General features: G+C 47.6%; 1 protein-coding gene across 2 annotated transcripts in view; it reads right to left on the reverse strand.

The window, feature by feature from the left end:
• roraa (RAR-related orphan receptor A, paralog a) overlaps positions 1 to 14,032 on the reverse strand; it is a 169,676-nt gene that overhangs the window by 7,012 nt on the left and 148,632 nt on the right. For both annotated transcript variants that reach the window (XM_084017708.1, XM_084017709.1), the window contains 8 exons: positions 7,372 to 7,457; positions 5,743 to 5,884; positions 3,560 to 3,955; positions 2,812 to 2,933; positions 2,579 to 2,711; positions 1,513 to 1,620; positions 406 to 516; positions 93 to 205 (listed from right to left, as the gene is read on the reverse strand). In XM_084017708.1, coding sequence (XP_083873834.1) covers positions 93 to 205; positions 406 to 516; positions 1,513 to 1,620; positions 2,579 to 2,711; positions 2,812 to 2,933; positions 3,560 to 3,955; positions 5,743 to 5,884; positions 7,372 to 7,457 — 1,211 coding nt within the window. The remainder of the gene's footprint in view (positions 1 to 92; positions 206 to 405; positions 517 to 1,512; positions 1,621 to 2,578; positions 2,712 to 2,811; positions 2,934 to 3,559; positions 3,956 to 5,742; positions 5,885 to 7,371; positions 7,458 to 14,032) is intronic.

Raw genomic sequence — 14,032 nt, forward strand, 5'->3', positions numbered from 1 at the left:
GGCCTATGGATGAAAGATCCTACACAGAGGGAGATCACACTGCTACAAGGGTGGAGCATGCCGCTGTCAGGGAGAATGGATGCGGTGCGTACCTTTGTAAGTATACCATCCTCTCTGTGGTTCTTCTGCAGGACGTGCTGGAGGGCGAGTTGGATCTTCTGCTGGAGTTTCTCCACCTTCACCTTCTCCTGGAGCCAAGACCGATCTAGAAGTCAAATAATCACATTTTTGTTACCGTTAACACTTGTAGAAACAGTCAACTTGGCTCATTTGAAAAGGAAATGATGCGGTGGCCCTAATATAAGACACTAATTGGGAGAGAAAAACAGGAGGGCAACAGCTTCCCTTGTCGTGGTGAATATGCGTCTACCCCCCCCACCCCCTCACACTGTGAGTGACACCTACCAGCAGACATCAACACAAAGGCGGAGAACAGGGCGATCTCATCCTCAGACAGGTGCATAGAACACAAGTTTTTCCCAAACTCGAAGACGGAGCTGATCAAGTCGTCACAGCCTGCCACAGCAAAGGACAGAGAGAGAGGGCTTAGGATGAGGGAGACCAAAGAACAACATCCACTCTTGATCTTTATTGGGAGAGAGGCACACGGGGAGGGGAGAGGAATGAAAAAGAGCGGCATGCTGACAGCACATGGGAGCGTCTTAAGCAGAACAGGCAATGCCTTTACTGAGTTTTTGCCTCCCAGACAAGTCACTTTTGGCAGTTGGGTGGTGTTATGCAAGGCAAAATGAGGTCACTATTCAGGCTTTTAGTTAAATCAATTATCGGGGATGCAGAGAGACAGGCTGATGCCACCGCTGCTCGGGAAGCCCATCACTTTGCCTACCCCACGCTGCGGACCCCTCTGTACAGAACACACAGGACACTAGGACTCTGGATGCTGGGACAGACACACATGCTCACACACTCACACACTCACACAAACAGGGAGTTATAAAGAATGCCAAACTTGCACCGAGAAACGGAATTCAGCAATTTCTAGCGCCGCCACGGGACACATTTACAGTTTCCCCGTCAAAAAGCAGTTGGAAGATAATCCACGGCGGAGCGACTTACTAATGTCACGGCAGTCAAACGCGAAACGCTATTTGCTTTCGCCTGAGATGTTTTACATCAGACTATCAATGATGGTTTTGATAGCCTCTTTCCCTAAAGACACTCCGTCTGGATTTGTTTATTTCCGGCGTTACAGTTGCCATACGCAGCGGAGCCTCACTAACATCTCTGTTCTACCATAAATAACCACCGCGGAGACAGCCGATGCCAGGTGAGGCAGGGATGAGTGCTCAGTGTTTGCTTCCAGGCCTTCAGCATCGTGTAGAACAGAGCAGCAGACTCTAATTTTGGCTATTATACCGCGGGAAGGAGTGAGACACTGTAAGAAACACAGACAAACACAGCGGAATACAAATATGCACATGCATGCGCATTCAAACGTCCACACACACACACACACACACACACACACACACACACACACACACAATTTACCTAATGACTTGAACACGTCAGGTCCGGCATACTTTCCATCAAAATAGACTGTGTTGTTTTGCGAGTCAAAGGCACGGCACATTCTGACAAACACGACTTCCAAAGAGCCTGCGGAGACAGACAGGAACAAGATGCTGAATCTGAGCATTTCTTTCCCAACAGTTACACATCAGAAAAGGGATGCAAAAACACATCATTGCGCTACTCTTCCACAATATGAGTAACACAACCACTTTGAAATAAAGAAGCCTGCCGTCAGAGGGAGAAAAAAGAAGAAGAAGAAAAAAAAAACACACCCCTGCAGATGATAATATCACAGAGAGAAGGCTATTCTTCTGTAATGACATGCCAGATAAAAAATTGAGCTTCATTCAGTAGTGACAGAGCTTATTCATTCAACCTTTATTTAGCAAAGGTAGGTAGGGAATTTATTCTATCCTGCAATTTTCTAACCACTCGGTGGGAGTTGATAAGAGGATCAAGAAAATGTAACAGGAGCCATTACTGCCTCTGAGGGAGATGCCACTGTTTTAAACCATCGTTTCTGACAAGAGATCTCAGTCTTTATTTCATTATTCATATTGGCTGTGCTAATGTAAATAACACTCAAGGAAAGGCCCAGGAGAGGTGTTTGTTTGCTGCACGGGCGGTGTGTTTGTGTGTGTGTGTGTGTACAGTTTAATATTCTAAGTATGTCTCCACCGGAGCGGGGTTGAGTGAGCAGACGTCATCGGTGTCTGAGAGGAGAGAGAGAGAGAGAGGGAATGGCGGCCATCATGATAGGTATTATCCCGGCTCAGGAACGCATTACTTATCTAACGCCGTGTCCGTCCCCGCTACGTATGGAAGGAACGGAGGCAAATAAAGAGTGACAGAGGCGGGGAGAGGGAACGGGCAGGGGTGGGGGTCTCCTCTCTGTGACACTGTCTGTGCGTGTGAAGAAGAGTGCTTTGTGCAGTCAGGTCAGCTACGCTCTTGTGACAATGCCAGAGGGGGGTGGTGGTGGTGGTGGTGGTGGTGGTGGGTGAGTCTGACGGCAGCAGGCCATGTTGACAGGCTGTCATACCTGCTTTCAGCAGCACTATCTGATCGTTCTGACACAGCTCCATGAAGCCGTCGATGCGCTTGGCGAACTCCACCACATACTGAATGGCCTCCGTTATTTTGATAGCACACAGCTGCCACATGACTTCCCGGGGCTAGGGGGGGAAAAGATAGGATGGGAGAATGGGTTATCTGCTTTTAAAAAAAAAAACAACGGATGTGATGTAACCGGTGTGTGGAGGCGGGCGCAGGTACCTTGCTCTGGTAGCTCTCCACCTCCTCCTGCAGGAAGGCCTGCCAGGTCATCTGCTGCAGCTCCTCTCTCAGGTACTGACATGTCTCCATGTGTGACTTGGAGATGTTCTGGGCCAGGTGCTCTGCAAACGCAAGAACATCACAGTTGCGAATTCCGAACGTTCCTCACAAGTCTACGTGAAAGTGAAATGTGCCACAGGAAAAGAAGATTTATGTACCGAGCTTTCAAGAAGGAGGAGAGGTGGATACGCTTGGATTTCTTTTTTTTTTTTTTTTGACTGGGGAAAGGCTTGTTGACATTTGCTTTTACTGCCTGCAGGAAGCTCATACCTTAAGGTTGAGGCAAAGCCAATCTAGTTATGACACAATTGCACGGGCAGGAGGAGGAGGGGGCGCCACGTTACTCACTGAAACAAAGGTCACATTTTCTCTCAGAGAAATATTGAGTATAAGAATTTAAATGGTTTTGAAAACACATCTGTTAAAAGGAGTTCCTGGGCACAGGGGAGTCTAAAAAAATGATTTCCCCAGACGCCTGCCCTGCTGGATCCTGATTGGCCCTAATTAATGGAAACTAATTACAAAAAAGAGGCTCTTTTAATGAGTGTTGGAGATGAGTCTCCAACCTCCTGCTATTTTAAGCAACCTTTGTGTCGTTTGCCCCACGGTTGAGTTGTTCTCGCCCCCCTCCACCATTTTGCCGTCTCCCTCCCCCACTCCCCCCCCCTGTCTCTCGCCTGCTCCTTACCTAGTTCAGCCATGGACACGGTGGGGGAGGTTTCTCCGTTGGTGAAGGAGCAGTAAGGGAAGAAGCCAGAGCCGGGGGCAAAGTCGCAGATGGGCTCCGGCTTGATGCCGTTGATGTCCAAGCCTGACTGGTCAGGGGACGGCTGGATGTCCAGGTAGAAGCTGCTGACCGCTGAGTCTGGTTTGCTGCCGTCGGGGGTGTGGCCATCCATGTAGCCGCTGAGGTCGTCATGGAGCTCCGTCAGGCCATTGGCTGAGAGGCCGTAGCTAGGTGTGAGCGGCTCCGCCTCCCCGGGCTGTTGTTGGTGTTCGCGCTGCTGCTGCTGCAGCCGGTGCTTCTGGACCTCAGCGTACAGGCTGTCTCGCTGCTTCTTCGACATGCGGCCGAACTTCACCGCTGTGGACCGCAGGACAAAGTGTGAGACTCCGGTGAACACGTTATACAAAAAAAACGTCAAGAAGATATCAGATCATAACTTTTTATTCTTGAGTCTTAACATCTTGAAGAACAGATTTAATGAAATCATTTGCTCGATACTGACAGTCATGTCTGGAAACTGCCTGAAACAGTGGAATCGCTATGAGAACAAATCATATTATCTCACACTGCCGGCTAAATTGTGACTCCTTTAAGAAAAAAAAAAAAAAATGAAATCTTGTCAGTCTGAGACGAACTGAGACAAGAGTCAAAGGATTGGATTAGGGATGTACGGGACACACGTGCTATACAACCATATGCACATTTTAAGCAAAAAGACGCCGGCTACTAGCATCATCCGCCGCCATACTGATGTACAGTACAGTACAGCAAGAATAATATACTCATACATCAGGAGGGATCAGTGATGACAGTGATTATCTGAAAAAAACGAACAGCTTTATAAGAACAGAGGTAGAAGAGGGAAGTGACTAACAGCTTATCAGCCACTCAAACATTAGACAGGCTAAGTCGCCGCCTCCTGTTTCAAGGTTCCCAGACTAAACAGTGGTGCTGAGAATGAGACTCCTTGGCCAGAGTTCTGGGGGCCTGGCAGTATGTCAGCCGGTCACAGAGTGTGAGTGTGTGTGTGTGTGTGTGTGTGTGTGTGTGTGTCTACGCACAGTGGAAAGCAAGTGGAGCGGCGAGGAGGAGTGTGCAGGCAGATGGGCTCTGGTGTGCTGAGTGAAGGCAAGAGTCACCTTGTCCTGAGTGTGTGTGTGTGTGTGTCTGGCTATGCAAAGGCACTCATAAGTGCTAATGTACTTCTTTGTCCATTCATGAATATGCATGCATGCATGTGTGTGTGTGACTGAATGAGACGTGTGCATAAAGCCACGCCATCCTCCGGCATGTCTTTGTTTCTCTGGTCCGTGTGACTTCCTGTTCCGGTGTGTTTTAAGCCAGCAAACAAACAACCCAGAGCTGCTTTGTTCTGACATAATGTCCTGAGCTCAGTCCAGTCTGGACCAGCCTGGCACAGCATGGAGCGCTCCAGCACACATTCCCACCTGTGTGCTCCCATTACGGCATCTCAGCTGCAGCAGCACTAATGACAACCTCTAACAACCTCCTATTTCATCAAAACCTACTTTCTATCACAGCAACACATTAGTCCCGCGGACAAAGCGCTCACCTGCTAGCGGCAGACAATGAACACAGACTGACGGCTTAGCATGTGTTCACGTCACCGCTTTCCCCGACACGTCTGTTGTGTCTCTTTGAGAGTAATGGTGTTCATTATCTGTGTGTGTGTTTTCTTTGTCTCCAAACCAAAATGTCAGTATGGAGTACCACCCTCAATACGATAAACAACCGAATAACAATAATGGTTAAGAGAAATGGAGGTGCAACAGATTCATCTCAGACTCAAATTTACAGATTTTCTCTTTCTATTTTTTTTTTAATTTACAATAAACAATGTGACCTCTTCCTCTTTATTTTGTATTTTTTTTATTGAAATATATAAATAACAAATACATTCTGCATGGTTTATTTTTAATAAATAATGTGCCCTAAATATACCCTACAAATAACTTCTAAAAACACTAACATTTTGACGCCCACCCTCTTGCCAGCCTTCAGAGGGAGGTCAGTGTCCACAACAGTATCCCTGAAGCAGAGCAGGGCCCACACACAGGCTTGAACCTTGCTGACTCCCCATGCCACCCGGCTGTATAAGCCCACCTCTTCCATCAAACACTCACCATCTCGTGACATGCCCACTGCCAGGCACTTCTGCAGCCGGCAGTGCTGGCAGCGGTTGCGGCTGGTGCGGTCGATCAGGCAGTTCTTCTGACGGGGGCAGGAGTAGGCTGCATTGCTCTGCTGACTCCTCCTGAAGAAGCCCTGCACAGGAGAGGGGGGGCGTGGAACAACTCAGGGGTTACTGGATGAACCGCCGCGGGTGGGAAAATATACCAGGGACTGGAGGATCAATTCATGTCTTGGTCGTTTTGGAGAGCTAACAAAAATCATTACTGATTGATAGTGATTCACTCTATTCCTAGTGGTGATATGTTTGGATTTTACCGCTGCCAAACAGATGAGATGATAATACAACAGTGATGGTATTTCCCCGGCTGTTACGCTGCAATATCTGGCATTCAAAGAGCGCTTTATATTACTGCGAGAGTGCGTTGTGTTTGGGTAGGAATGATAACAGCGGATGGTATGGGGTTATTAGTGTTGATTAACGCAGCACTGTCATGTGCAGTGCTAAAGGATCGCGGAATGCACACCGACTGGATTCCTCATCCTTTGACTTAATGAATTGATTCCAGCGCATCATTAACATGCCCCACTCTACCGCTCCATACACATATGTCTTAATTAGCTGCTCATTGGCTGTTTAATTACAAGAAAACAGCTGACAGCTGCCAAGTTGCTTTATAATGGAAGCTATTATGGAAACAGGCTATAACTGCCAGTGACAAGCAGCACTCTTTAATAATGCTATGATTTATGGTCTAAACTTTTGTACTCGCACATATCATTAAAGGCCTCTCTGCTTTGGACTAATTAGCGATCATTAAAGATAGATTTCAGCAGTTTATTCTTTAGTGTTTTGTTCCTTCCAGCTCCTGCGTGAGGGAGAGGAGCACTGGGAGGAACGGGAACCTGTCTCGCTCTCTCTCCTTCACACACACACAGGCGTGCACACACACACACACACACACACACACACACACACACACACACACATGCGCAGGAGCAAACAGCAAAGGTGCAGTCTGGCTGAGGAATGCTAATGATGTGCCTGGTGACAAGCACTGGGACAAGAATACACTCTAAGCACAAAATTCCCCTCACTGTGAATGGCTGGTGCATTTGAAACAGTACAAAAGGCGGCTTCAATGGAAGCAACACTGTAGCAAACAGCCAACAATCTGCTATAATTCAAAGCACTCTCCTTTTGATCATTTTTATTTCAAGATGAGCAGGCTGCAGCAGAATCAAAAACCGTAAAAAAAAAGAAACTGTGAAAAGACATGTCCCTTGGAGGGAAAGGCAGAGCAAGGCTGAGGGATGACTTTGTCCTACTAATTGTGGTTTTCTGTGATGTCCTCTATGGTGCTTGACCACTTTAATGATCATGTTCTGTGTGTTTACACTTTGCAGTCCCTCTCCAAATCGCTGTAAACTTCAGCAACATTTTCAAACGTTTTTTCCTAGCAAGCAACTTTCGTTACCTCTTCAAATTCCCTGTCTTCCCCCTCTCCTCTCACACACACACACACACACACACACACACACACACACACACACACACACACACACACACACACACACACTGCTTCCCATGACACAAACAGTTCCAGTCTCTTGATGCTTACCTTACAGCCTTCACATGTTATCACGCCGTAATGGATGCCTGATGATTTGTCACCACAGATCTTGCAGGGAATTATTTCGATTTGAGCTGCAGAGAAGAAAGGGAAGTGAAAGGGAAAAAAAAGAGTAAAAAAAATCAACATTTTGCTGTCACAAGTCACTGTACAACACCCCTCGCCATGGATCCATGTTGGTACATGAAAGAGCACTGTGCTTCTAAAAACATCTCATCTTGTTTTTTTTTTTTTTTGAATCCTCACTTCCACAGAGCATTAGCAGAATATTTACAGAGTTGGATGTGTGTGTGTGTGTGTGTGTGTGTGTAAGGAGGACAAGTCCTCACAAGCAGCCAATGGAAACAAAGTGTCAACTTGACATCCTAAACTTACATAAGGAAAAAAAACCCAGGTATTATTAAAGCACAGTCGTATTAATAATAGCCAATAACAAAGGCTCATTCAGCCACGTCAGAAGACGTATTAGCAGTTGGAAAACTTGACTTCATGAAGCCATGAAAACTTCAAAACCTTCAACACCTCTGGAGTAAATACGCCGCGGCCACAGAGAGTCCTAACACCCCCGCGGTGCTGGACGGAGCGTCGGGAGTGACCGTACGTCTGCCTACGCTACAGGGAAAAAAAAAAAAAGTGTGCGCTGCTGTCGACAGGCTTGATTTCCCCACCGCAGAGGACAAAAGCACAGAGAGGACAGGCCTCATCCATCGTTGGCCTTCTCTTCAGGAGCAGACCACAGGGCAACACAACAGAACACACAGACAGAACTCCCAGCTCGTCCCGCTGCTTTATCATTGCAGCCACTGATGCTACCTCCCTCTCCACCCCCCCACCCTTCTCTCCCTCCAGAGATCTCTATCTCACAGCCCTCCTCCACATCTCCAACATCTCAGTCCCACCTTCTCAACCAGAGCTGCGCCAGACGAACTCTACTATCTGATCTAAATCGAGGAACGATCACCGCGGGATATTTCCTTAAGATGGAACAGGTTTTTCCACCAATCAGAGCACGCAGAGCTATTGCAACACAAGTCCATACCAATTAGGGGAGGAATATTATGCTTTTGCCTTAATAAGATGCAACAAAAATGATTATAATTAAAAAAAAATAAAAAAGAGTGGTGGTACATTCCCTATGTCAAACAGTTACATCAGCCATCCCCCTCTAGCCAGGCCTAACTGGCTCTTCGCAAAGACTAGAAGCTTCAAACATCCCGAGTACACCTTTAACCACCAACCTTTTAAATTAGTTTGATCACATCAAAAGTACTTCTGCTGAAGTTCAATCCAAAGATCCCTGCCCATTTTAATCATCAGCTCCAAGCTTGTAACGTGTCATGTGGATAATGTCCTTGTCCCCGAGGCATGCCCGGGAGAGGCCCTTAACACAGAGCCTCTAATCCACTAACCCCGGAGCCACACTCTATTCATTCAGGAATCTGTGTCTGTTCTCCTCGCGCTGCTGGAGTCAACAAGAACGGCCATGTTTACATGGTATTAGCCTACATTTTAGTAAAAAACGAACAAAAGGGAATGGTGGAACATGCACAATTAATTCTCCTCCAGACAACACCTCCTGCGATTTGTGATTCTCACATACAATGGAGGGCACCGCACCTCGTTGGCCCGGATTAGAGTGAAATCCAGGCAGGAGGCGGGCTCTGACAACCTTACTGAGAGGGTTAATTTATAATTAATCTTTTCCTTACTGTGCACAGTTGCTTGTTATTTCGGTTAGGTCTATCTCTGAATGAGTGCACTCTATTGTTTGTTTTGTGTTCTCCCTGCATGAGCATTAGCAGTGCAGTGTGTTTCAACTCCTTTAGCGTTTTCAGCCTCATTACTTACGTAATTTGTTCTGACATGCACTCACAACAACTGAAGCGTGCTGTAATTATGACTAGTTGTGGTTATAGTGAGCTAAAGACTGCAGTGACAGGCCTCAGCCATTGGGTGGCATTGCAGGGCCGTGACTACGCTTGTCTTGCCGAGTTAAAGCCAAGCTCCTTCCACCCACCCTATCCGGCCCACAGGCTTTTGGCTCTGAGCTCCAGCCTGTGATAGCTCCGGGCTTAGGCTGCTAGCTTCCCCCACCCCCACAGCATAGCTGTGAGATGCCTTCATCTCTCCTGAAGAAGCGGAGCTGGCTGGGCGCTCGCTCAGGCCTGACAGAGGCTATGCCACATCAGGTGAAAGCAGTGGGAGTAGAGACGCGGGGGTGCCAGGACCGGGCAGGGCATACACACATACGAGAGCATGCCTCACAAAGCCCTATCTGCAGCAGGAAGGCCCTGAGTGCACACAGCCTCGCCGGCTAACACCCTCTCAGTCCACCGCTGCACAAGCCCCCTGAATGCTCGGTTCACTCAACAGTAAAAAAAGGGTTTGTCTCTGGACCAGCTGAGGCAGGCTCTCTATTTTCTTGTATGAGAAAAGCCCTCTTTTCTGAACATGTAGTCATTTTCACACTAGGATAAGCTGCCTTTAAAAAAGATGTGGAGTGGAGGGGTCAAGGAGTATAAATACCCAGCAATGACACAATGGAGATCAAATACACCTACACCACCGAGGTTAATATTTGTATATGTGTGTGACCGTGCAAGTTGTGCTCTCGTGCGACTGGTCGCGGGGGCCGCTAAGCTACACTTTAGACACCGAGGATGATTCAAACTGAATTCACTCAGGAGAGCCATTCAAACAAAAAAGGCCCCCGCGTCCATAAGCACTCCCAATCTGGCAGTCAATATCTATTGACATGAGCTGCGGTGTTAACTGCCTCTTGGTGTGAAACAGGCAGCTGCCGGCTCGCCTGGGCCTGACCAGCGCAGTGCCACTGATCCCATTCACCGCGCCCGCCCGCCCGCCTCCCTGCCTGCTCGCTTCCCCCCGCCAGCCAGCACTGCCTGCGCTGTTTACGACATCAAAGCCAGGCACAGTCAGACGGGCAGGCATGCTAAAGCCCATCCCAGCCCGACGCTTCCTCGCAGCTCTGCGAGATGGCCTCTGCACGCGGGCCACTTCAAAGACACCTGCTGAGACGCCAAGATTATGTGTGAATCACACAGCGGCACAATCACACCACGCGCACAACCCACGAGGGCCAGACAGCGGCGGCTCGAGACCGATTTCCCGTATGCGGCGCTGCAGCCTGGCGTGGGCGTCTCGGACAATGGGCAAAGAGAGAGAGACAGTCAAGTCGAATGCTAAAGCTGTGCTCTTTGTCTGTCTGTGGCCGAGCAGTTCAAGGACACTGATTCACCACACTGATTCACCACACTGGCGGGCCCTTTGAGGGGGATGACGCGTCACTCGGAGCACATGTACAATAGGGCAGCTATGCCTCGGCATGTTCACCCAGTGCCCTTCGCCGTCTCCTCCACAGCCCCGAGATCAATCCACTGCTAAAAACTACATCCCATTATCAAAGACCTGGAAACAGACAGTCAAATGTGAACACCCGGAACAATTTGCCAAACGCACGCCAACAGCTTACAGGGTCCCTGTCATGGTTTATATTGTTATAAGCATCAGACACTGTCAGACGAACCCCCCCCTGTGCACTGCAAATATAGTATCGCTTCCTTCAAGGAGTCACAAGACGTTATGGAATCGTGAAGCTGAGAAATATATTATAAAAAAAGTGTGAAGTCACAATGCTGTGTAAATACACGACAATTAGTATGGACCTGCTGATATCTGTATGGTGGACTTTAATATTTTCAAAAAGGATACACACACATTTAGAACATTTTATCAAGTTCCCAGTAATTATTCTATAATTTCAATACCACTTGGAAATCCTACCAGCTTGTGCAAACATGGAAAATCACTATTCAAAAAAATCTCCTGGCTGTTCCCACTGAACCCTCGGACTACTGACATAACGTCGGAGGCTTAAGATTATCCCTTACATTACAGACCCATGCCCATGCCACAGTCATAATACTGCGAGCTTAACCCCTTCCTCGATTGGACCATTAAATCATTTTCTCGAGGCCTGATGCTTCATGATAGGTGTGCACAATAAATGAGGTCGGAAACTGAGGCTGCTCCGTCTATGCAGAGCCATTTTCTTTTTCCTCATTGGCTCGTTTACAACCCACCACAAAAAGTGTGCATTTGCGTCTCTGTGTGTGAGAGCCAGTGTGTGCGGTGGTCATGTGGCGTTGACAGCTGTCAATGACATAGTGACGCAAGCCAGCGGGCTCATGTCGGAGATTATGTAAGGAACTGGACAGAGCACAGCATTATGAGCAGGATAACAGCTCTTCTCCCATCGACAAACTGTTTAATATCAGAATATTTTTTGCAACAAAACCAAAAAAAGGATCACATGACTTCTCTTAGGATGGTTACAAAAACATATACACATGCAAACACCGGAGGCACTGAAGCGGATGGCACATGTGCACTAAGCAACGCTCCTCCGTCATAATGTGCAGCTATTCATTTTTTTCATTTTTGTTACATGAACTTCCCATTTGGCGGTGGAGATCAGCTGTCGGCTGATAAAGAGTCTTCTTTAAACAGATACCCACGACAGTCAGATGTAGCTGTAGAGAGACGACAGCCTAACAAGAGCTGGAATCACAATTCTGCCTCTTTTCATCTGCCAGGGCCTCCGCTGTCATGTGAAGTCGCACAACACAATACTTTTTTATTCCCATTTATGCAGCAGAAGAAAGGTTATTTGAATGTCAGCGGCAAAGGACAGTCGTGGCAGGGAACACGGGCTGAATAGTATAAATGTGTGATTTGTTTAGGGAGTGGAGGCTGCCGGCGGATTCCCATAGAGCTGTTCTAATGGCGGGTTTGCAGCACGACGGAAAACACGCGGCGCTGTACGGAAAAATCACCTGCAGACCAAAACTCCCTATCATCACTTTAAACAGCTTCCAAGTTATAAACACGCTGAGGTCATCCAAAAAAAAAAACACATTCTGACCAGAGGGATTAGAGCTAGGAAAGACATAATTGACACATTTTGATGTCTCTTTGCTGTGTCTTGCTAATTCCCCCCCCCAATAATTTAGCTGCCTAAGCTGTGATCTCCCTTCACTGGAGACCAGCTATATTTGAAGAGATATTTTCCGTTTCAAAAGAGGGGCTCTTTAAGCCTTCCCCCTATTATTCCTTTGGTAGGCAGTGCAGTGACTTTGCTCCGGCTCAGGTCTGGACCATCGCCCTTGGCTGCTTTTTGGATGAACTCATGCGTACATCTCTGTGTTTGTTTGTGTGTGAGGCCTATTAATATTTCAACACTGCCCAACTTCAGATGCCTGTACAACACAGCAGCGCGTCTCTCTTCATGTCTCTCCCTGTATTTACTTGACTGTTTTTATTGAAGTGCATTCTGACACCCTCTATGAGGGGGAGCGGGAGGGAGACGGGGGGGTGGGGGGACGTATTCCCAAACCACGAGCGCAAGACATCTCTCTCTCTCCGTGTCTCTTTCTCCACCGGCGTAACAGTAATTTGGGCACTAATTTATGTGCTGTTGTGGCAAAGATTGACGAGCTTCCTGACTGGGAGTCTGCACGCCTGCACTCGAGGGGAAACAACAAAAGCCCGGGTTTACCGAGCAGACGAGCACCATGAAGGGTAGCATGTGTGCGGCGCTCTCCTCCCCTCCCTCGTCTGCCCCACCTGAGCTCAAACCCCTCCATTTCTCCCTCTATCCATCTTCCCTCCCCACCTATTCCCTACTTGTCTGCGACTGCGGTGACAAGCGACGTTGTGCCCGGGTGCTAGGGAACCCGGAAGCCCCCCCCCCCTCCATGTGTGCAAGCGTGTGCCAGGAGGTAGGGAGGCTCACACTGTTGGCAAAATACAATCTGTAGACGGCACTCACTTATGCATGCTACAGCCCCTAGTTAGTTAGAATTAAAAAAAAAAATCTGTGTTGCAAATATTGACTTTGTCTATCTATTTAGATCATTTGCAGGGCCATTCATAAATTCAAATGTGATGCGTCCTCTGTGATAATGCATTGATAAGAAGTTTTAAGTCTGAGCATGTGCACTGTTGGCCTTACTTATTGTGCATCAACGCATCAGGATGCACCGAAAGTCAACAATCCCACAGGACCGACTGATTGACCGCTGTTTGAATTTAAACATTTAGCGGACGCGATCACGTGACGCTCCTTTAGTCTGACCACTTGAACCGAGCAGGCAACGGGTTAAAACCCTCCATTGCCTGAGCTAAGCACCTCTCAGCTCCCCGTCTCCCTGCAGGGACGGCAGTGGAGAACGCTCCTTTAGAAAAACACAGGAATATATAAATAATGAAAAAAACCTCAAAAACATCCACTGCAATTACACGCAGAAAACCTTTACATAACAACAAAGAGCCTTGTTCCAGTGCACCGGGGAATTTGCTAGTGCCACACTGTACAACTTCCTTCCTCCTATAATTGCTGTATTAGTATGCATTTCTGTAAGACAACCAGGATTCTGCTGTGGGTTTTTGAATAGGAATTTTCTACCACTCCACACAAAGAAATCAAAACTTACATCCGTACAACTTCTAGCATTGTCTTTTTTTTTTTTGCCAGAGGGGTGAGAAAGTAATTTTATGTGTCCATTTCAGACACTTGAAAAGTCTATGTGCTTCAGTTACGGTAGATATTGGGAGGAGTAATGGGTGT

This window comes from Eutrigla gurnardus (genome assembly GCF_963514095.1).
Source record: "Eutrigla gurnardus genome assembly, chromosome: 9".
Lineage (NCBI taxonomy): Eukaryota > Metazoa > Chordata > Actinopteri > Perciformes > Triglidae > Eutrigla > Eutrigla gurnardus.